The sequence below is a fragment of the Oncorhynchus nerka genome, linkage group LG25, assembly GCF_034236695.1.
Source record: "Oncorhynchus nerka isolate Pitt River linkage group LG25, Oner_Uvic_2.0, whole genome shotgun sequence".
Lineage (NCBI taxonomy): Eukaryota > Metazoa > Chordata > Actinopteri > Salmoniformes > Salmonidae > Oncorhynchus > Oncorhynchus nerka.
The window spans coordinates 17,715,660-17,740,684 of record NC_088420.1 but is presented as its reverse complement, the minus strand read 5'-3'; the positions used below and the strand labels follow the sequence as shown (position 1 = coordinate 17,740,684).

The window sequence follows — 25,025 nt, the reverse complement described above, 5'->3', positions numbered from 1 at the left end:
CATATCCACTGAATAGGAGATTGGCATAAACAATATTGCATAAGGACTCCTTTTTCATCCTTTCATATGAAAAACCTTTTTTATTCTTCAAACATGCCAAACGAATGGCACCAGCAAGCACCTGCATTGCTTGCTGTTTGGGGTTTTAGGCTGGGTTTCTGTACAGCACTTTGAGATATCAGCTGATGTACGAAGGGCTATATAAATACATTTGATTTGATTTGAATCGGCGCAACTGATAGACTGCGATGTGGGACACAATGCAAAATCAACCTTGCGGCAGTCTATTCTCTCATGTGCTTGTCTGGGACAATTTTAAACCTTTTGGTTGTCTACCTGGTCAAGACATTTAAGAAACTTCGAACGGCTAGTAATGCGTTCATTGTGAACGGCTCAATAGCCGAACTGTTGGTGTGCGCGATTTGGATGCCGCACGAGGCAGTGGAGATTTCTTCTGGTAGTCCTTTTCCGGCTGGGTACCAAGCCTTCAAAGATGCGCTCCTATTCCTCGGCATCACTTCTCTTTTCTCCCATCCCCTCATAGCCGTCAATCGATACGGGTTGATTACCAAATCACCAGCGACGTATCTGTCCATCTACCAAAAAAGACACACATAATGGATGCTAATTGCGTCTTGGCATTCGGCGCTGGGATTTCTTCTACCCTGGATCACGTCTTCGCGGTACCCACAGGAAGGATGCTCATATCTCCTTGATTCCGCAGCATCACTGCTCAAATGAGGGAAGCCCATTCTCTCTGACCCATTTGAAGCTGGTACCCTGGTGTTGACTATTATTGGTCAGACAATGGTTGTTTTGTATTGTTATTTCTAAATATTTCGAAGGGTGCGGATGAGTGTGAAGAGGGTCAACATATTACATTTTCCTATCGTGAATAACCTTCCATATTCGCTCCCCAGAAAGGACAAACGTTGGGGGTTCTACGTGTTGGCAGTGTGTTTCATATTCATCCTCACTACAGAGCCCCATTTCCGGGTGTTTATTAACAGCACTTTTTTTTTACCACGGTTCCATTGGCACTTGGGACATGTTCATGGATTATTTTCTGCACTATCTTTGTTACAAACCAATTTCTCTACACGTGGAAGAACGAGGAGTTTAGAAAATATTTCAGATCCGTGCTCAAGGGAGAATTTTGGAGAGGGTTTGCAGTTGGAGTTGAGCCCATTACCATGAATACAATATCTCAGCTTCTCCCAAGACAAAATAGTCAAATTTTTGGCCGAGATGAATTGAACATAATCTGAACTGCTATGACATTGGTTATTGTAAGGATACAGCTGCTACAGTGTTTTAGAAAGCCTACCTGACAACGCAATAAAAAAATGACACCATAATGTTACTCTCAATTGGAAAATGTTACTGATGCTGTTACAGCTTATTCTGTAGGTCCATTATGGAAAACACTGTCAACTGGAAGCACACTCAACAAATTAGTCAAATATTTGTAAAAACATTGTGTATAACACTAGTTTGTCTAGTTTCATGTATTTTTCAATATACTGTTTTATGGACCATGGTTGTAATAGTGTTATATGCTAATTGTAAATCAGTTTGTGTTCATTTTAATAAAGCAACATTTTTAAGTGCAAAACTTTGTTTCACATCTGGCCATTACAGGAGACTAGGGGCTTCTTTATCATCACTTTCACTTTCTCACACACACACACACACACACACACACACACACACGGTTTCCTGTCGCCATCATTGTTTCCATTTGGAAATGACTTAAGGAGCCAATAATAACAGGAAAAGATCTAGCTTAGCCCTTTTTGGCATCAGAATCATGGAATGTCCAGTCTTTTTAGAGTAAAGGGTGGATACCTTGCACATCGAGTGGCCAAGCTCTGCAGCAAAACTTTACATTCAAGCTCAATATTCTAACTGGATATGAAAAAGATGCAACTTCTTCAACTGTGTGCCTTCTTCCATGTCACAGGTAAACATATTTTCTCTGATCAATAAATTCATATTATTCATTCCATTTATGCTTTGGATATTTTATGTATTCAATTAATGTATGTATTGTTGTTTTGTAGTCTGTAGTCAGATAGAAGAAGTCGCCATTTCACCTCCTGGGAATGAGGTATTTGTGCTAGCAGGTTCAGCCTTCCAGTTCACCTGTGTTTGCGTTGGTAGTTGTAAGACACCACAGTTCAGCTGGACAAGAGCTACTACTGACTCTGATCGTATGCGAACCAAAAACAGCACTCTCAAATTTTCCAAGGTGAAGATTGAGGATGCGGGTCGATATACCTGTGATGCAAAGTGCGATGGCAGTTCAGAGAAAAAACTCAAATCTGTCAAGATGACTGTCTATGGTAAGTATGTGATGACATAACCTCAAAAACTACTGTCAATGCCTTGAGTAATGTCTTGAATAGTTTGACATATTTACACTGTAAATTATAATGCTAGTCTACTTTAGCCAAGGCCTAAATAACTTGTTTTGCCATCGTGTGAAAGAGCAAAATCACTCTCCATCAACTTCTCTCTGATTTTACAGCTTTTAGTCAACCTGTTTTGGTGATGCCAAGTATTTTGACGGAAAATGTGGCTTGTGATGTCACATGCAGTGTTGATGCATTTGACCACGTTGACAGTGTCCACATAAGCTGGTATCTAGGAAGTGAGCTTCTTAAAGATGAAACTCAGCAGACTTTGGATGCAGCTAACGTGTCGGACACACTGACTCTCACTGCCCTGAGGGACTATACTGGGAAGAGTCTGACCTGTGAAGTGAAAGCAGACATGAGAAATAACTCAAAACAGGTTTCTTACTGTCTCGACATACACTGTGAGTACCTGATTACAATTCCGATTCACTTCAGAATGGGTATACGGTGTCTTAGTGATAGTCCCTAGTTGGTTTGTGAATAGATAATGCTAACACGTTACTGAAAGCATCCACGTATAATGCATTATGATGCAGCTATGCAGTGTAAGACTTGTCATGCGTATGTTTGAGCCCCTTTATAATGTCTTATAATCCCAATGATCTGGACTAAAATGCCAGCCAGTTTGGGATGTCAGAAAATGTTACACATAGAGAAACATAGCAAATAAGACTTGTTATAAGACATTATAAAGGCTCCTACATGCTCTCGGTAGAGTGTTACTGAAATGATTCACTGTGTTCAAAGATGTCTCCTTCCAACCTTGATGGCAGTACAGTACACTTAATCTGTTTGACTTATGCTGAATTACTAATCGCCCTCAAGGCGCCACTCCCTGGGCACTCATGTAGATCAGACAGGATCACATAGATCCTGAAGCAATATGATAATATGATATGTCCTCAGATATCTCATAGTAACGTGTTGTTGTGTTCCAGATGCACCTAAGATCAACATCAGTGCTTCCTCATCTGGGATGGAAGAGGAGGAAGTGGTGATGAGCTGTAGAAGTGACGGCAACCCCACCCCTACTATTGAGTGGGAGAGAAAAGGGGAGCTGTGGCCCAAGAATCTGCATCGACACGCACAAGGAAATGTCACGGGCCGGCTACACCGCAGCAACCAAGGGGTTTACCAGTGTGTGGCCAAGAACGGGGTGTCCGAGGCAAAGGAAGAGATGAAACTGGAGGTGCAATGTAAGTGTTCTACTAACTACATTAGCCAGGAGCCAACAAGCAGGGGTTCCACATTGCTAAGCTTAAGATACCTTATCTGATGGTACTGGAACTGTAATAATATGCCCACGCTAATTGTTATGGCAATGTATTTTTTTCACCTTTATTTAACCAGGTAGGCCAGTTGAGAACAAGTTCTCATTTACAACTGCGACCTGGCCAAGATAAAGCAAAGCAAAGCAGTGTGACACAGACAACAACACAGAGTTACACATGGAATAAACAAGTGTACAGTCAATAACACAATAGAAAAAAAATAAAGTCTATATACAGTGTGTGCAAATGGCGTCAGGAGGTAAGGCAATAAATAGGCCATAGTAGGGAAGTAATTACAATTTAGCATATTAACACTGGAGTGACAGATGTGCAGATCGTGATGTGCAAGTAGAAATACTGGTGTGTAAAAGAGCAGAAAAGTAAATAAAAACAATATGGGGATGAGGTATGTAGATTGGGTGGGCTATTTACAGATGGGCTATGTACAGCTGCAGCGATCGGTTAGCTGCTCAGATAGCTGATGTTTAAAGTTAGTGAGGGAAATATAAGTCTCCAGCTTCAGCGATTTTTGCAATTCGTTCCAGTCATTGGCAGCAGAGAACTGGAAGGAAAGGCGGCCAAAGAGGTGTTGGCTTTGGGGATGACCAGTGAGATATACCTGCTGGAGTGAGTGCTATGGGTGGGTGTTGTTATCGTCACCAGTGAGCTGAGATAAGGCGGAGCTTTACCTAGCATAGACTTATAGATGACCTGGAGCCAGTGGGTCTGGCGATGAATATGTAGCGAGGGCCAGCTGTCTAGAGCATACAGGTCGCAGTGGTGAGTGGTTGACCGTGTCCGCATCATCGTTTGATTCATAATTGTACTATTTGCATTTACAAATGACAGCATTTTGACATCTGTACTCAACAAAAATGTAAACACAACATGTAAAGTGTTGGTCCCATGCTTCATGAGCTGAAAAAAAATATCCCTGAAATTTTCCACATGCACAAAAAGCTTATTTCTCTCAAATTTTCGTACACAAATTTGTTTATATCCCTATTAGTGAACATTTCTCATTTGCCAAGATAATTCATCAACCTGACAGGTGTGGTATATCAATGATTAAACAGCATGATCATTACACAGGTTCACCTTGTGCTGGAGACAATAAAAGGCCACTCAAATGTACACTTTTGTAACACAACACAATGCCACAGATGTCTCAAGTTTTAAGGGAGCGTGCAATCGGCAACACAGACTGCGGGAATGTCCATCAGAGCTGTTTCCAGATAATTTAATGTTAATTTCTATACTGCAAGCCACCTCCAATATAGTTTTAGGTAATTTGGCAGTATGTCCAACCAGCCTCACAACCGCAGACCACGTGTAACCACGCCAGCCCAGAAACTCCATATCTGTCTTCTTTAACTGCGGGATCATCTGAGACCAGCCACCTGGACAGCTGATGACACTGTGGGTTTGCACAACCAACAAATTTCTGTGCAAACTGTCAGAAACCATATCAGGGAAGCTCATCTGCATGCTTGTCATCTTCACCAGGATCTTGACGTGACTGCAGTTCGGCGTCGTAACCGACTTCAGTGGGCAAATGCTCACCTTCGATGGCCACTGGCATGCTGGAGAAGTGTGCTCTTTACGGATTAATCCCGGTTTCTACTGTATGGGGTAGATGGCAGACATGTGGGCGAGCGGTTTGCTTATGTCAACGTTGTGAACAAAGTGCCCCATGGTGGCAGTGGGGTTATGGTATGGGAAAGCATAAGCTACGGACAACGAACACAATTGCATTTTGTCGATGGCAATTTGAATTCACAGAGATAATGTGACAAGATCCTGAAGCCCATTGTCGTGCCATTCATCCGTCGCCATCACCTCATGTTTCAGCATGGTAATGCACGGCCCCATGTCGCAAGGATCGGTACACAATTCCTGGAAGCTGAAAATGTCCCAATTATTTCATGGTCTGCATACTCACCAGACATGTCACCCATTGAGCATGTTTGGAATGCTCTGGATTGGCGTGTACGACAGCGTGTTCCAGTTCCCACCAATATCCAGCAACTTTGCACAACCATTGAAGAGGAGTGGGACAACAAGCCACAATCAACAGCCTGATCAACTATATGCAAACAAGATGTGTCGCACTGCATGAGGCAAATGGTGGTCACACAGATACTGTCTGGTTTTCTTATCCACCTCCCTACCTTTTTTTAAAGGTATTTGTGACCAACAGATGCACAACTATATTCCCAGTCATGTGAAATCCATAGATAAGGGCCTAATTAATTTATTTCAGTTGACTGATTTCCTGTAACAGAGCAAAATCTTTGAAATTGAAATATACAATTTTTGTTCAGTGTATATACTTTCATATTATCTATGCATTTTTAACAACATTTGTTTGATCTTTGCAGACGGACCAGCAAACACAAGTATCCAGTCCTTCCCACTGCAGGCCATTTCCTATGGGGTTCAGCTGAACCTTACCTGCTTGTCAGACATGTACCCCAAAGCCAAACAGTACATCTGGACCAGAATCCCAGATATGGCCCTACCCAAGGAGGCCATGGTTACGAACAGCCATTTAATCATAGATAACTTCCAAGAGCACCACCAAGGCATCTATGAGTGTAGAGTGATTCACCACAGTGGGAATACAGAGAGAGCATTCTATACCGCCTCTGTTCAAGGTACGTAATAGCCACCCGTGTGTTGTCATATTTGCTGCCTTGTAATGATTTCCTCCATCAATAAATGTATATTGATTCACAAAATTACCAGTCTATGTATAAGTCAAGACTCTCCAACCTTCTTCTTGGAGAGCTCCTGTCCCGTTTTCAATCCAACCTCAGTTGTAACTAACTGGTTCAGTTTATCAACCAGTTAATTATTAGAATCAGGTGCGCTAGATTAGAGTGAAAACCTAGAGGCCGGTATCTCTCCAGGAACAGGGTTGGAGAGCCCTGGTATAAGTAAATAGAAAATGCTATCAAGGAATTAAGTGGTTAAAGAGAACTGATTTATAGATTGATAGTCATTTGTAAAAAGGAAACGTGGAGGTTTCTACATGGAGACTAACCAGTCAAACCTTACTGCTGTTCATATTGCCAGTTCCACATCTTTAAACGGCTTAGTAATACAGGCTTTTGCACTACTTGTACTACATTCCCTAAAATGCCATGTTATTTAAATGTGGTGTCCCTCTGTTGTGCCTGCAGCGGAGCCCGAGTCTAAGGTGTTCACTCAGATGGTGGGTGCAGTGGCTGGCAGTCTTGTCAGCGGAATCACAGGAGGCATCGTGGCAGGATTCATGTTAGCTAAATGGCTGAAGTGATGCTACCTTAAATCACCTCACTGTGTGGGATCTAATCCGGAGCCATTCAGATGGTCTCAACCAGAGTGCCTTATTATCAATTCATACAGCAGAGTTTAACAGCGATTAATGTACAGTACTTTCAGAAAGTATTCATACCCCTTAATAATGTATTCCACATTTTGTTGTGTTACAGCCTGAATTCAAAATAGATTAAATCATTTTTTTTAAAGCCGATTTAAGTCCAAACTCTAACTAGGGCACCCAGGAATATTCAATGTTGTCTTGGTAAGCAACTGCAGTGTATATTTGGCCTTGTTTTTAGGTTATTGTACTGCTGAAAGGTGAATTTGACTCCCAGTATCTGTTGGAATGCAGACCAGGTTTTCCTCTAGGGTTTTGCTTGTGCTTAACTCTATTTCGTTTCTTTTTAACCCAAAAAACTCCCTATTCCTTGCTGATTACAAGCATACCCATAACATGATGCAGCTACCACAATGCTTGTAAATAGGAAGAGTGGTACCTAGTGATGTTTTGTGTTGGATTTGCCCCAAACATAATGCTATGTATTCAGGACATGAAGTTAATTTCTTTACCACATGTTTTGCAGTTTTAATTTAGCACCTTTTTGCAGACAGGATGCATGTTTTGGAAAATGTATATTCTGTACAGACTTCCTGCTTTCCCTCTGTCATTTAGGTTAGTATTTTGGAGTTGTTGATCCATCCTCAGTTTTCTCTTATCACAGCCATTAAACTCTGAGTTAGGAAGGAAGCCTGTATCTTTGTAGTGACTGGGTGTATTGATACACCATTGTTGGATTCGGGATGAACTCTGAACATTGAGATATTAAATAAATTATCATAAGCATTGAATATATGGAGTGAAAGAGACTGGGTTTTATGTCAGAAGTTAATTGTTTTCTGTAGAAAGACATGGCTTTGGAATGTGTTGTGTGTACAGGAGGAGATCTATAGGGGAGCAGATGGATATCTGTGGATTAGGCGAAGGAGAGGTTGAGGTCAGGTCAGATCCCCTGAAGGGAGTAATAAGGGTTTATTACCCTATTACTCTCTTCCTGTGGAACCATAAGATGTAAGGATTGGAGAGCCGGAGGAGTGTCTAAAGTGGGGTATATATAATTGTAAGGGTGAGAAATGTTATTTTGTCTGAATACAGCTGTAATGACCCTTGGGGAAGAATTAAACTTGGTTAAGCTTCTCTAGTGTCCGTGAGTTATTTACTCTGAAAAGTTAGAACCTAACACCATCCAAAGTGTGATTAAAAACTTCACCATGCTCAAAGGGATATTCAATGTCTGGCTGTGATACAGCCCGGGATCGAACATCTAGTGATGCCTCTAGCACTGAGATGCAGTGCCTTTGACCGCTCGCCACTCAGTCCCGCAAGAATTGAGGCTGTTCTGAGGGAAAAAGGGGGTACAACTCAATATTAGGAAGATATTCCTAATGTTTTGAACACTCAGTGTATATTGTGAAGATAACAGGTTGTTCTTAACAATCAAACGGAAATAAATGGAATGCTTGGGTCCAATGGAAGGATTTGAACCTTACCAGAAAGTCTACAACATAGGTTGTGTATGGGTTTTACTGTAATGCTATACCATCTCTATTGCAAATATGATCGGTGCCCTTCTCCCCCACCTCAAAAACACACTTGTTATATTTTTGTAATTGTTTGAAGCAAGAAGATTTCCACGATATGAATAGTAATCCAGATATAACAACAATTCAAGGAAGTCCAAGAGGTCCTTTGTTTTTCTTCTGATTGTTTCATACCAGATTGCAGTCAATGTGTTTTATATATTTTCTCCACGAAAAGCTACAGCTTATTACCTACTGTAAAAAGTATTGCAGAGGGTAAAGTTGGATATTGAAAATATTGTTAATCACATTTCTATTTGTTTCCATAGTCAACAATTTAATTTTAAATATGCAACATAGTCTTACATTTAAAATAGATCATGGGGTATTGATGGGGTAGATCCTCATCAAGGACCTCTGAGCACATAAGGCGATCTGGAGCGTAGTGACCCTCTTGAAGAGGGGTGTGATGGAGTAGATCCTCATCAAGGACCTCTGAGCACATACGGTGATCTGGAGTGTAGTGACCCTCTTGAAGAGGGGTGTGATGGGGTAGATCCTCATCAAGGACCTCTGAGCACATAAGGTGATCTGGAGCGTAGTGACCCTCTTGAAGAGGGGTGTGATGGGGTAGATCCTCATCAAGGACCTCTGAGCACATAAGGCGATCTGGAGCGTAGTGACCCTCTTGAAGAGGGGTGTGATGGGGTAGATCCTCATCAAGGACCTCTGAGCACATAAGGCGATCTGGAGCGTAGTGACCCTCTTGAAGAGGGGTGTGATGGGGTAGATCCTCATCAAGGACCTCTGAGCACATAAGGCGATCTGGAGCGTAGTGACCCTCTTGAAGAGGGGTGTGATGGGTTAGAGCCTCATCAAGGACCTCTGAGCACATAAGGCGATCTGGAGCGTAGTGACCCTCTTGAAGAGGGGTGTGATGGGTTAGATCCTCATCAAGGACCTCTGAGCACATAAGGCGATCTGGAGCGTAGTGACCCTCTTGAAGAGGGGTGTGATGGGTTAGATCCTCATCAAGGACCTCTGAGCACATAAGGCGATCTGGAGCGTAGTGACCCTCTTGAAGAGGGGTGTGATGGGTTAGATCCTCATCAAGGAACTCTGAGCACATAAGGCGATCTGGAGCGTAGTGACCCTCTTGAAGAGGGGTGTGATGGGTTAGATCCTCATCAAGGACCTCTGAGCACATAAGATCTGGAGCGTAGTGCCCCTCTTGAAGAGGGGTGTGATGGGGTAGATCCTCATCAAGGACCTCTGAGCACATAAGGCGATCTGGAGCGTAGTGCCCCTCTTGAAGAGGGGTGTGATGGGTTAGATCTGCGGTGAAGAGAATCAGCGGATTACCACTTTATCAATTTGAGATTTTAAAACAAAACAACAAGAAAAGGACATTCCTGAAGAAACTTTGTGCACTCAGCTAGCTAAAAGTTATTATTCAAATTGATGAACACGGAGCACTCTGTGTACTAGACTCTCTCTGTGTCTGTTTTTCAACAAGTAAGACTGATTTAGAGGGTACATTCTATACCAGGGCAGTGCTCTTCCACACCCTCCAGCACCCCTGAAATCTCATTGACATACCACAGCAATTTCATACGATCCAAAAGGCGCCTGACCATAGCCACGGGAAGTAATTTGGGGGTGGGGTGCAGCTGTTATCCAGTGAAGCATGGTGGTGGCAGCATCATGCTGTAGGGATGTTTTTCAGTGGCAGGGACTGCGAGACCAGTCAGGATGGGGAAAGATGAACAGAGCAAACTACAGAGAGATCCTTGATGAAAACCTGCTCCAGAGTGTTCTTGACCTCAGACTGGGGTGAAGGTTCACCTTCCAAAAGGACAATTACCCGAAGCACACAGCCAAGATAACGCAGGAATGGCTTCGGGAAAAGTCTCTGAATGTCCTTGAGTGGCCCAGCCAGAGCCCGGACTTGAACCTGATCAAACATCTCTGGAGAAACCTTAAAATAGCTGTGCAGCGACACTCCCTATCCAACCTGACAGGACTTGAGAGGATCTGCAGAGATGAATGGGATAAACTCCCCAAACACAGGTGTGCCAAGCTTGTAGCGTAATACCCAAGAGGCCTCAAGGCTGTAATCGCTGCCAAAGGTGCTTCAACAAAGTACTGAGTAAAGGTTCTGAATACTTATGTAAATGTGATATTTCAGATTTGTATTTTTAATAGATTTACAAAAATGTCTAAAAACCTGTTTTTGCTTGGTCATTATGGGATATTGTGTGTAGATTGATGAGGGGCGAACTATGGATTCAATTTTAGAATAACTCTGTAACGTAGCAAAATGTGGAAAATGTCAAGGGATCTGAATACTTTCTGAATGCACTGTATATGAGAGGATACTGGTCTGTAAATCAGACTGGTCTCATCACATGGACATCTATATCCTCAGATGCATTGGTGTTGTCCTAGGAATACATTCTAGTTATATTGCTATGGTTATACTTAATGCTGCAGTTAGGTGGTAAACCATACACATATTTATGTTCATGGAGATTTAATTTAGCTCAATACGTGTTGTATATATGTAGGCTCCCTAATGGTGCAGTGGTCTAAGGCACTGCATCTCAGTGCTAGTGGCATCACTGCAGACCCTGGTTCAATCCCTGGCTGTATCACAACTGGCCGTGATCGGGAGTCCCATTGCGCAACTGGCCCAGCGTCATCCGGGTTAGGAGAGGCTGTCATTGTAAATAAGACTTGTCTGGTTAAATTCAATTAAAAAAAATACTTGACAGGCAGGCAGATAAAATACATAAATATGGAACATGTCTATGTTAGTTAACATATCATGTCTGTGATTTTCAGAGGGATCCCAAATATCTTGCTCCTCTGCTAAAATATAATTTAATCACGTTTTAAAGGAAACCATCTTGTGTTCCATTTAAACCAGCAGAGGGGGTTGTCATTCACAACCAAACCAGACAAAGAGAGAGAGAAAGAAAGAAGAGTGAGAGAGAGAGAGAGAGAGAGAGAGAGAGAGACAGAGACAGAGACAGAGACAGAGACAGAGACCGAGACTAGAGGCCACTCAAAGAGTGGGGGAATTCATCCTTGGTATTTTAAGGGGGTGTTTTAAATATATATTTCCCCCCTGTTTGTATCCCCCCTATTACAAGTGATAAATCCACAGGCTCTGGATCTGGACACTGGGCAGACCAGACACAACATCCACAGCATAACAAAGGAGGACTAAGGAAATTTACAGTCTAGCTCGATGTCTCTGTTATGGATAGTGATACTACCAGTAACAGGTAAGCTTATATTCCTATCATTCCAACAGATTTATACTTTACAATCAATGTGACTTGTCTTCAATCTATATACTGTAGGAAGCCTACTGTGTTTCATGCATTTTAATATGATTATGGGTAGACTTGTGATGTGAACTAATCAGAAAATGTCAGTATTGTACTTGACGATATTTACATATGCAGCCATAGTAGCTAAATATGATCATTTACTAATAGGCCTACCTTATGACTAATAATTGACTGTCATGACCTCAACATTCCTTAGACTACTTTATAGCTACCGTTATGTGTTATTGATTATGAATGGGAATTCTAATTCATTCTTATTTTACATTTCAGCCTTTGCATTTCATGTGGAGCTAAAACCAAAGAGTGCATTTTTCAGAGTTGGTGATAGGCAGGAGCTGCGATGTTCGGTGAAGGATTGTAACGAAAAGGTTACTATGTCCTGGGCTTTGCTGGGGGATAAGCCCATGTTTGCTAAAATACACACCTCAGGATCGGATTCCGTGGCGGCCTTTGAGCCTGTGATGACAGTACATGATGACATACTTCTCTGCAAAGTCAGTTGCGGAGCATTGACCAAACAACAGCGTGTGGTTGTCAAAGTGTACTGTAAGTCCATTAAACTTGATTCAGTAAGCCATCATAAACCATTGTAATTAGCCAATATAAAATGCACATGAATGCTTATAAGTTTGTCAACTATTATTATAAATATGATGAATGCTGTTGAATTGTAATGCTTATCATCCTTATAAATGCTTATAAATGAAATATGAATGGATCAATAAATTGTTTATTAATACTTTAATAATCACACAACGTATTATAAAGTCAGCCGTATGTAACTTAATTCATTAGGGAATTTAATCAGTCCAATTGAATCAGTTCTACAGTGACTTCAGAAAGTATTTACACCCCTGGACTTTTCCACATTTTGTTTTGTTACAGCCTGAATTTAAAATGGATTAAATTTGGGTTTTGTGTCACTGACCGACACACAATACCCCATAAAAACAGTTACAGAGTTGAATAGCTGTGATAGGAGAAAACTGAGGAGTTACATTGTAGTTACTCCACAATACAAACCTAAATGACAGAGTGAAAAGAAGGAAGCCTGAACAGAATACAAATATTCCAAAACATGCATCCTGTTTGAAATAAGGCACTAAAGTAATATTGCAAAATATGTGGCAAAGAAATGTACTTTACTTCTTGAATACAAAGCATTACACATCACTGAGTCGCATTTTCAAGCATGGTGGTGGCTGCATCATGTTATGGGTTTGCTTGTCATGTCAACGGCAAGGCCTACAGAGTTTTTATGAATAAAAAATAAATGGAATAGAGCTAAGCACAGGCAAAATCTTAGAGGAAAACCTGTTTCAGTCTGCTTTCCAACAGACACTGGGAGACAAATTCACCTTTCAGTAGGACAAGAACATAAAACACAAGGCAAATATACACTGGAGTTGCTTACCAAGATGTCATTGAATGTTCCTAAGTGGACTAGTTACAGTTTTTACTTAAATCAGCTTGAAAGTCTATGGCAAGAATTGAAAATGGCTGTCTAGCAATGAACAACCAGTTTTAAGACAGTTTATATAATGTACACATACTGTACAATTCAGGTGTGCAAAGCTCTTAAACACTTACCCAGAAAGACTCCAAACTGATATAATCACTGGCGACAGTGATTCTAACATGTATTACTTAGGTAAATTAGAGATGCATTTTAGTTTCAATAGATGTGCTAAACTATCTAAAAACATGTTTTCACTTTGCCATTATGGGTATTTGTGTGTAGATGGGTGGTAATTTTTTAAATATTTAATCAATTTTGATTTCAGGCTGTAACAACAAAATGTAGAATAAATAAAGGAGTATGAATACTTTCTGAAGGCACTGTACATGTTGAAAGGAGGTCTACGAATTTCAATTTCAAACATGTGTAGCTGCCCTACGATCGACATTTGATATTACAGCATTTCCAGAGGCACCTGTCATATCAGGCTACGACCATCTTCTCTTGGGCCAGTCCAACACTCTGACATGTGAGGTGATAGATGCTTATCCCGTGGAGCACCTGCGACTTGAGTGGCTGCGAGGAGACAGCATGCTCCAGACAGACGCAGAGTCCGTTGTATCTACCTACAGGTTCACGCCCACCCCAGAGGACAAAGAGACAAGCATCACATGCAGAGCCTCTCACGATCAGGATGGTGTGCCTGATGAAGAGAAGACCAAGGAAACCACCGTATCTCTCACAGTGCTTTGTAAGTTACTAAAGTATAAATGTTAGACAAAGGGTAATCTCTGTTAACCCAGTGTAAAATATTGCGGAATTTGGTCAGCTGTGTGATTCATTTCTGTTTATATGTGTTAGAAATTGAGAGTTCTGTCTCCACCCTCACAAAAGGAAAATCACACACCCAGGACTTCCCCAGGCACAACTGGTTCAATTGAACTACTATAGAGTTTGGAAACATTTGGAACTTAACTTTCATAACGGCAACAAATAATCTTTTGAATTCAAAAGATACACTTACCATGCGCAGTTTAGCAATTAACAATGACTCAATGGAATGCAATGGAATTTGAGTCATGAGTAAGGATTAGATTGAGACCTACCTACAACAACCACATCAAAAATGTGTTCTTTATTTTCTCCAGATGCGCCACAGAATATATCAATATCTGAGCCGACTGCTGTGAGAGTTGGCTCCAGTCTCACGTTGTCATGCCATGCTGAAGGGAACCCCAGACCAGATACACAGTGGAAGGCCATTGGTCCAGATGGACAGGCTGTTATTGTGGGGCAGAGCGAGGAGCTTGTCCTTACAGAGATGACACTGGTGGATGCTGGTCAATATGAGTGTGTGGTGAGCAACACCATTGGAAACATCACAGCCAGCGTGAACGTTATTGTTCAAGGTAGGATGACTTTGAATTTCCCCTTAGTTTTGTATTTTGGATCATTACTGTTTGGTGTCACTAGATAGTTTAATAGTTAGGAGTAATCTTTATTGCTTTGTCTAAAAAGTATGTTTGGAGGAGCAATCTCAATAAAACAATGTCTAAACTAGCAAGCTAAAGTTTTGTCTTGTGCTCTCTATCCTGGATGATTTCCCTTCTGGCAGCTCCCCCAACCAACACTACCATCACAGTGAGCCCAGCCAGTGAGGTGAAGGAAGGGGAGAGTGTGACGGTGTCCTGCCTGTCGGACGGAGCTCCGGTGGTACGTATGGTGCTGAGGAGACTCTCTGAGGACCAGGATGTAGAACTCCAGTCCAGCAATGGATTCTCCACCTCCTTCACCCTCTCCTCTGCCCTGCTAGCAGATTCTGCTCTCTACCAGTGCCAGGCCTTCAATGAACACGGCAGTCAGAAGGTCAGCGCCTTGCTCTCTGTTGAAGGTGAGATTTTTTTAAACATTTGGGTAATATTACATTTTAAGTTGACTTTATGCTTTTGCACAGTAGTTACTATAACTACTTTAGTTACCAGAGTCAAATTATGTAATTTCAGCTTTGTACATTAAACAAGGGCAGGATTCTAATAATGGAAACTGGCCAAATTATTTTTCAAAATAGTTGCCTTGTTTCAGTGTATTACATATAATTACCAAAGTAGCTGTATAATATATTTCAATGTAAAATGTAACCTAAATACAGTATGCCCTGTTGTTCTGCAAAAAGGTCACCAGTATGTCTGGGTGGTTGTCCTTCAGTTGAACTATAAGAATGAACAGAATGTTACTTTAGTAATGTACAGGTAAGAGGCACGTACTATCGTAAACGGGGAATTTGTCTTAGTAAACTTACTGATAACCCACATCCTCTGGGGAGCAAACAGTGTTGCGTCACCAAGCCAGTAGGTTCCCCTCTGGGTAGAAGAGCCACAGAACAGTGGCATAGCAGATAGCAGAAATAGTAAATGATCTGTTCACACTCATACAGACATTTGAGAGACTCCAATGTGGATTGCTGCTATTTTCACTCTGAGGATAGGCTTCACACCTCCAGGTAAGATGAGATAAGTACAGGAGCTGCTGATATGCCCTTGAGCAAGGCATGTAACCATAATTGCTCCTGTAAGTTGCTCTGGATAAGAGAATCTGATAAATAAAGTACATGTTTCTAATACTATTGGTGATGATCATGTGAAGTGGAGGGCTCTGGCAAAATATTCATTGTGTTACCCATCAGATTATTTTTGTGATGAAACTTTACTTTGTGATGTGTGTTTACTCTTCTTAATTCACTGTAATGTTTGCCTTGTTTTTTTCTGTTGTAGATTAAGATGTAGAGATGTTTGATTTTGCTAAGAGCTTTTCTTGCAGGATAGTAGTTTTAATTTAATTCAATTAACTGAACAGAATTTTTGAAAATGGAACAGAATCAAATTGAACTGAATTTCTCTCTATTCAATTGAACTGGGCATAGAAACTGCAACGGCATCTATCCTCTCTCCTGTGGTTTTATTCTCTCAGGGTATCCCCTGGAGGTGGCGATGGATGTGGGGGTGACGGCTGAGATGGGATCCAACCTGGTGCTCTCCTGCCGGGCTTGGGGCTGTCCCCAGCCAGCCTTCTACTGGAGCAGCATGCTGGACATGCCCGTCCATAGCCGTGCACACACCCAGGACTCCCTCTCCCAGCTCTACCTGGGCCCACTTGGGCTGATCAACCAGCAAGCCTACACCTGTGAGGCCAAGTGTGGCTCTGTCATTAAGGCCAAGCACGCTGAGGTCAAGGTCTTCTGTGAGTATACGATACAGTGGCAAGAAAAGGTATGTGCACCCTTTGGAAATACCTGGATTTCTGCATAAATTGGTCATAAAATTTGATCTGATCTTCATCTAGGTCGCAACAATAGACAAACACAGTCTGCTTAAACTAATAACACACAAACACTTATATTTTTTCATGTCTTTACTGAACACAACGTGTAAACATTCACAGTGCAGGGTGGGAAAAGTATGTGAACCCTTGGATTTAATAACTGGTTGACCCTCCTTTGGCAGCAATAACCTCAACCAAATGTTTTCTGTAGTTGAGGATCAGACCTGCATAACGGTCTGGAGAAATTTTGGACCATTCCGCTTTACAAAACTGTTTCAGTTCAGCAATATTCTTGGGATGTCTGGTGTGAACTGCTCTCTTGAGGTCATGCCACAGCATCTCAATCGGGCTGAGGTCAGGACTCTGACTGGGCCACTCCAGAAGGCGTATTTTCTTATGTTGAAGCCATTCTGTTGTTGATTTACTTCTGTGTTTTGGGTCATTGTCCTGTTGCATCACCCAACTTCTGTTTAGCTTCAATTGGCAGACAGATAGCCTAACATTCTCTTGCAAAATGTCTTGATAAACTTGGGAAATCATTCTCCCGTCGATGATAACAAGCTGTCCAGGCCCTAAGGCAGCAAAGCAGCTCCACCATACTTTACAGTTGGGATGAGGTTTTGATGTTGGTGTTCTGTGCCTTTTTTTATCCACACATAGTGTTGTGTGTTCCTTCCAAACAACTCAATTGTAGTTTCATCTGTCCACAGAATATTTTGAAAGTAGCGCTGTGGAACATCCAGGTGCACTTTTGCAAATTTCAGACGAACAGCAGTGGCTTCTTCCGTGGTGTCCTCCCATGAACACCATTCTTGTTTAGTGTTTTACATATCTTACTCATCAACAGAGATGCTAGCATGTTCTAGAGATCTCTATAAGTCTTTACTAGACACTCTAGGACTCTTCTTAACCTCATTGAGCATTCTGCGCTGTGCTCTTGCAGTTACCTTTGCAGGACGGCAACTCCTAGGGAGAGTAGCAACAGTGTTGAACTTTGAACCATTTATAGACAATTTTTCTTACCGTGGACTCATGAACATCAAGGCTTTTAGAGATACTTTGGTAACCCTTTCGAGCTTTATTCATGTCAACAATTCTTAAATCTTAGGTCTTCTGAGATCTCTTTTGTTCGAGGCATAGTTCACATCAGGCAATGCTTTTTGTGAATAGCAAACTCAAATTTTGTGAGTGGTTTTTATAGGGCAAGGCAGCTCTAACCAACATTTCCAATCTCGTCTCATTGATTGGATTCCAGGTTAGCTGACTCCTGACCCCCAATTAGCTTTTGAAGAAGTCATTAGCCTAGAGGTTCAATAACTTTTTCCAACCTATGCTGTGAATGTTTAAATGATGTATTCAATATAGACAAGAAAAATACAATAATTTGCGTGTTATTAGTTTAAGCACACTATGTTTGTCCATTGTCTTGACTTAGATGAAGATCAGATCAAATTTGATGACCAATTTATGCAGAAATCCAGGTAATTCCAAAGGGTTCACATACTTTTTCTTGCCACTGTATATCATCAGAAAGGTGGCTTGGTTTAGGTCAATGTATTTGCTTTGAAACGTGCTTTGCATCAGCCATCTTTTTACAGAAGTCCAATGCCAGATTGATACGATGAATTCAAGGTTATTTGGAAATGTCCAGTTGAAAACAAAGTTAGTTGGGGTTGTGTGTTTTCTTGCCTTACACTTGTTCAGTGGGATCATGGCCTCATTCAATTCTACAGGTTTATGTTGCTACAGTAACTGTTTTGCTCAGTTTTGGGTAATGCTTAGGTTCACTTCACTGACTTGGAAAGAGTACAGTGACGCTTTGTAGGAGGTTAGAAGAATACTCCTCCTCTTATGAAACCAAACGTAGGACTTAAAGCTTGAATGATCCTTCATGCTGCTCTCCCACATAACATGGGCAGAGGTCCAGTTTGCTTTTGTCGGATTGCACTGGGATCAGTAGTCTGGTTCAATGTGGGAGAGGGATCACCAAGAAGTGAAGAATAATAAATACACTCCAGGGTCACTGAAGTGAAGACATTTCATATTTCCTAGATGTGAATGTCATTGTGTTGAAGGGGGTAAGGGTTGCTGTATTCCAGGTCTTTGACCCACGGTTATATCCAGAGGGATGTTTCACAAGTTGTGTGGATTAATGCCTCCCTTACTGGAAGTCATTTTTAAAAAACGGTATCTTATGGGAATTTGTCAGGTCCCAACATTAGGATTTGAAACACCCCATCTTTGAACCTTCAAAGTGAAGAGTCTACCATTCAACATGCCTGACTTACTCGCTCACATCTCTATCTGGTCTCAGCTTCTTTTAGTCACATATTAATATTTTAATCTACCCATTTCTCTCTCCCCCCAGCTTTCCCCTCGGACCCTATCATCGAGAACACTGGCCCCTTTCTGGAACACGGAGTTGGCATCTTTTTTTGTTCGGTAGCCAACGTCTACCCAGCCAATCTCCTGCAGATCCAGTGGCTTGATGGGGAAATCGAGCTAGCCTCCAAGATGGGACAGTATTCCAGTGAACTCCAGAATGTGACGTCAACGCTTTCTTTCTCGATTGGACCGGAGGACCAGGGCAGACAGATCACCTGCAGAGTCAGTCTTCAGATGGATGAAGTCCCTCAGAGTGGGAGAGAGAGGCAGGCAGTGACTGTACTGGAGCTCCACTGTAAGTGGTTTTACAGATCATTGAAATCTGAAAAAAAAACTAAACTTTTTTTATGGCCGTGGGGTAGATAAGGATTGGGATGGTCCTAGAGAGCCACAAGGTGGTACAGGATTTTGTTCCGCCCCATCATTATAACACACCGGATTCCACACATTGTGTTCTGAATGGAGGACCATGAACAGTTAATTGCTTGAATCACATGTGTTTATGGTGGGTTGTCCACCCCCTTGGTGCCTGCAACTTAGGGAATCCTTTATGCCGAACTTCAGTCCTTGAGGTGTGAATGGCAGTTGTGTAGTGAGGGTTTATAACCGATGTCTGTGTTTATAAACCTAAACTGAGTCTGATGTTTGCTGTGCAGATGCCCCCAGGGGAACCACCATCACAGTGAGCCCAGCCAACGAGGTGAAGGAAGGGGAGAGCGTGGCGGTGTCCTGCCTGTCGGACGGAGTTCCGGTGGGACGTATGGTGCTGAGGAGACTCTCTGAGGACCAGGATATAGAACTCCAGTCCAGCAACAGATTCTCCACCTCCTTCACCCTCTCCTCTGCCCTGCTAGCAGACTCTGCTCTCTACCGGTGCGAGGCCTTCAATGAGCTCGGCAGCCAGCGAGCTAGCACATACATTACAGTCAAAGGTGGGTGCCAGGCTTCTGGCAAGAACACACCACATCAAGTCTTTATTCCGCTCCCACGGATTCATACTGGAAACAACAGTAAACTTTCCCTAACCCTGATTAGCTTTTTTTTGCTTCTTCAATGAAGTCACTGTTCTCTACACCCACAGATCTCTTGTTTTTGCTTCTTGTTTATGGTCTGTTATTTGCTCTCATTTGTTGGAGTGTGGCCGTTCTATCATCATGTGGCAGCTGCAGTGGTGTAAAGTATTTAAGTACTTTTTTTGGTATCTGTACTTTACTACTTATATTTTTGCCAACTTTTACTTCTCTATATTCCTAAAGAAAATAATGTACTTTTTACATTTTGATTGTCCAATTCACACACTTATCAAGAGAACATCCCTGGTCATCCCTACTGCCTCTGATCTGGTGGACTCACTAAACACAAATGCTTTGTTTGTAAATTATGTCTGAGTGTTGGAATGTGTGCCTGGCTATCCGTTTTAAAAAAATAAGACAGAAAATTGTGTTTTTCTTAATATAAGAAATTTGAAATTATTTATACCTTTACTTTTGACACTTAAGTATATTTAAAACCAAATGCTTTTAGACTTTTACTCAAGTAGTATTTTACTGGGTGACTTTTACTTGAGTCATTTTCTGTTAAGGTACCTTTACTTTTACTCATGTACGACAATTTAATACTTTTTCCACGTCTGGGGAGCTGTCAGTATCTAAGAACATGCTCTATAAGTTCGTCATTGGCTGAGCTGTTGTCACACTGTACCAAAATAGAATATCACACTTATACCACACTTAACACTGCACAGGAACTCAACAACATGAAATGACAATGACAAGTCATTCTAGATAATGGGTTCTATAGAACATGCCTCATTGATATTTCACACACTGTTGTCAGTAGTTTCACACATTTTGCTCAGTAATCAACAATGTAACAGACAGTAATTGTACGAAAATCTCATTCCAAAATCATGGGCATTAATATGGAGTTGGTCCCCCCTTTGCTGCAATAACAGCCTCCACTCTTCAGGGAAGGCTTTCCACTAGATGTTGGAACATAGCTCTGGGGACTTGCTTCCATTCAGCCACAAGAGCATTAGTGAGGTCGGGCAGTAATGTTGGGGGATTAGGCCTGGCTTGCAGTCAGCGTTACAATTCATCCTAAAGGTGTTTGATGGGGTTGAGGTCAGGGCTCTGTGCGGGCCAGTCAAGTTCTTCCACACTGATCTTGACAAACCATTTCTGTATTGTCCTCGCCTCGCCTTTGTGAACGGGGACATTGTCATGCTGAAACAGGAAAGCGCCTTCCCCAATCCGTTGCCACAAAGTTGGAGGCACAGAATCTTTTCGAATATAATTGTATGCTGTTGCGTTAAGATTTCCTTTCACTGGAACTAAGGGGCCTAGCCCGAACCATGAAAAGCAGCCGCAGACCATTATTCCTCCTCCACCAAACGTTATAGTTAGCACTATGTATTGGGGCAGGTAGCGTTCTCCTTGTATCCGCCAAACCCAGATTTGTCCGTCGGACTGCCAGATGGTGATTCATCACGCCAGAGAACACGTTTCCACTGTTCCAGAGTCCAACGGCGGCAAGATTTACACCACTCCATTTACACTTGGCATTGCGCATGGTGATTTTAGGCTTGTGTGTAGCTGCTCGGCCATGGAAACCTATTTCATGAAGCTCCTGACGAACAGTTCTTGTGCTGACGTTGCATCCAGAGGCAGTTTAGAACTTGGTAGTGAGTGTTGCAACCGAGGACAGACAATTTTTATCGCAGCACTCTGCGGTCCTGTTCTGTGAGCTTATGTGGCCTACCACTTCGTGGCTGAGCCTTTGTTGCCCCTAGACATTTCCACTTCACAATAACAGCACTTACCAGATGACCGGGACAGCTCTAGCAGGGCAGAAATTTGACGAACTGGCTTGTTGGAAATGTGGCATCCTATGACAGTGGGGTGTCGACATACTTTTTTATAAATATTGTATGTTGCATTGTAAACTGCCAATAGACTAAATGTTGTACAGTATTTCAGACTATAACTGTACTATATTAATTTTTAAAATTCCTTTGTTGTCTCAAGGCAGTCTCAAGTGTCTTCCCTCAGCATTGATGTGTGTTCTATTTTCCTTGTGTCCAGCACCTCCTAGGAACACAACAGTCCTGATATATCCATCTGCTGAGGTGCAGGAAGGCCAAAATGTCACCATCTGCTGTCACTCTGTCAGTTTCCCCCCACCTGCTGTGGTTTTAAGGAAACTGGATAATGGCACAGAGCTCTACTCCCTGGATGGGAACTTCCTGCTGGTTAACCTTACACCCAATGATACAGGCCTATACCAGGTGAATGTCACCAATGACCTGGGTTATGAGACCGAGATCTTCAGCATCAACGTCATAGGTGAGTGATGTGGTTCAGTGTTCGCTCTTTAGCTTGGCATGCTAGAAGAAACAGGAAGAGAGCTCTTTATTTCCCTTCACCACAAATATAATTATTATATTTGTTATTATTATATGAAATATAAGTCACAATAAAACCAGTTACTTGAAACCACTTTGAACCCTATGTTGAACTGAGAAATTGGGAACAGTGAACTCAGAGATAGACCTGACAACAGTGTACAGTAGTTTGAGAACAGTGAAGCTTGCAAAAGCCAAGGAAATTCCATCCACCAATAACAAACACTGGTGTCATTTGAGAGGACTCGAATGCTGTTGAAACATAAAATCTAAAATGTTAGCCAATCTGTCTCGTCCTCACTGTCTCCCTGTTCTTCCCCTCTTCCCTTGGCCTCCAGAGAAGCACTCCAGTACTTCACCAGACTGGAACCACGTAGTCATTCCTGCTGTCTGTGTGGGTATCATGGTGACCACCACGGGCCTAATCCTGGACTACCTGAGGAGAGCCAGGAGGAAGGGCTTCTATGAGCTGGCAAAGTGTAAGCCCGGGTCTGCATAGACTAGAGGAGTCTAAAACCTGCGGTCCAGAGCCAGATTGTGGCCCCCACTTGTGCTACCAAAATGACCATGTACTGTATGAGTATCACATCGGTGAGTGTTTTGTGGTTCCTCAGGCAAAATGACTTTTACACTGTGTGCAGAGGCATACCAAGGGACAGACCTACCTGGAGTGGAGAGGGAACAGACGAGAGGTTTGTCCACTGTCAGGTCTCCGTTGAAGGGCAGAGGACAAGGCCGTATGACCTTTGGATGTTACTGGAAGAGGAAAAGAGAAGTACCTTTAAGGAGATGTGGTCTTCTGGATGTTTTTCATTTTTATTAAACCTAAGCTAGAAGTCAGTCAAATGTTTAATAATCTAACTGTCTGCAACTAACTATTATTTGCTCCTTTTTTCACTTCTTGGCAGCTTTCATTGAACCCATTGATGTCTAAGTGTCACAACTATTGGATGAATGCAATGTACATGTTTTTAAACAAAATTATACCATTTGTAATTTGCTGTGATAAAAAGTTGAAATGTTTAATGAGTTAATTACAATGCATTTGAAATGTACAGTTTAAATTAACTTTGTTATATCAGTATGGGAAGGTGGTTTCCCAACAATAGGTGAAGTCGGTATTGTGGTAATGTAATATAGAGAAGCAAGGTAAACTGTATTTGCCTCATTGCTTTTTTTGTATACAGGGGAAACAGCGCCACTGTCCACCCCCACAGCTGTTGTTATTGTTTTTGTTTTGTTGATGAAGCAGAGCTGGGGAGTGTCGTAGTAACAAAAAAATGGTGTTCTTTCGCGCGTGCAATCATGTCCGCTGCAGGGAAAAAAACAGTGTTTGTTGTTTGCATTAACTTATTTGGTGGATGTAATATCGCAAACGGATGTGGCAATTTCACCATTAAGGATTCCAGCTTTAATGTGGACTCTTACTAGAAGTGTTTGCATGTGTGCAATGTGCATGGAGTATTTTTGTCCCACACCATTTTCTTTATTGCTGTGGGATATTATAGCCGGTTTGGTACGTGATTAAAGAAGCTGTTGTTTTTAAATCAAAGCCTATATAGAATGTATTTGTTATGTTTATGACTGTTCATACTCCTTTGTATGTTGTGAATATGTTGTGCCCTATTTTTTGTGAATTGTGTTTGGAATGTACATTCGTAGAGATGTTCATTATTAAATATTTATTTCCATAACTAAAAGCTGTTCATTGAAATAGGAGCTTTGGGTTTGGGGTCTCCTGTTGCAGTGGGAAAAGCCAGGGTACGTTTCAACAAGTATCAGGGGCTTTGTATTGAATGCTTTATTTATTTTTATTTGACCTTTATTTAACTAGGCAAGTCAGTTAAGAACAAATTCTTATTTACAATGACCGCCTACCCCAAACCCTGAACTGGACAACGCTGGGTTGTGCGCCGCCTTATGGAACTCCCAAACATGGCCAGTTGTGATACAGCAGGGATTCAAACCAGGATCTGTAGTGACACCACTAACACTGAGATGCAGTGCCTTAGACCGCTGCGCCACTCAGGATCTTACAAGCTCTTTCCCAACGATGCCGAGTTTAGATCCTTTATGTAGTCTCTTATCTTAGTCTTCTTAACTCTTAAAAATCTGAAATGTTAGCTGTCCCCACTCTGGCTGGATTCCAATCGGAATTACACATCACTTTGCAAGCCAATATAATGCGACTTGCTGGCCTGATGTGGCCTGCAAACTGTGAGTTTCAGGCCACTGTATTAGGGTAAACTAGGCCCTCAAAATAAGGCCTTATGAAATATGTATTGTATCGTCTTAAATAATGCAATGATAGCATATTCACTTAGGATCTCACATGGGTGAAAGCCACATGACTGGTTGATTGGGGTGTTATATTCATATATATTATATTGGGATGTTGATATTCACATAGGGCTGAATCCTGTCATGAATCATACGTTGAGGACAATAGAAGATTAGGAATATGTACATCTTGCGTTGCTCTTATGCCGTAGTCAAAAAGCGTCATCAAAGTGCTAGCATCAGTTT

General features: G+C 41.8%; 2 protein-coding genes and 1 pseudogene across 2 annotated transcripts; all 3 read left to right on the top strand.

Moving 5' to 3' along the window:
* The first annotated feature begins 220 nt into the window (after window positions 1-220).
* LOC115109764 (G protein-coupled receptor 88-like) lies at window positions 221-1,617 on the top strand (annotated as a pseudogene).
* A 127-nt stretch (window positions 1,618-1,744) lies between these two features.
* On the top strand, window positions 1,745-8,192 carry LOC115109100 (vascular cell adhesion protein 1-like). The gene is made up of 6 exons (XM_029633695.1): window positions 1,745-1,963; window positions 2,064-2,345; window positions 2,531-2,821; window positions 3,359-3,616; window positions 6,073-6,348; window positions 6,877-8,192. Exons 1-6 carry the CDS (start codon window positions 1,915-1,917, stop codon window positions 6,990-6,992), a joined length of 1,272 nt encoding a protein of 423 aa, XP_029489555.1. The 5' UTR covers window positions 1,745-1,914; the 3' UTR covers window positions 6,993-8,192.
* A 1,402-nt stretch (window positions 8,193-9,594) lies between these two features.
* LOC115109099 (vascular cell adhesion protein 1-like) lies at window positions 9,595-24,193 on the top strand. Its single transcript, XM_029633694.2, has 10 exons — window positions 9,595-11,865; window positions 12,205-12,480; window positions 13,854-14,144; window positions 14,542-14,802; window positions 15,009-15,284; window positions 16,361-16,630; window positions 19,080-19,391; window positions 19,753-20,028; window positions 22,180-22,440; window positions 22,838-24,193. Exons 1-10 carry the CDS (start codon window positions 11,829-11,831, stop codon window positions 22,996-22,998), a joined length of 2,421 nt encoding a protein of 806 aa, XP_029489554.1. The 5' UTR covers window positions 9,595-11,828; the 3' UTR covers window positions 22,999-24,193.
* The last annotated feature ends 832 nt before the right edge of the window (window positions 24,194-25,025 follow it).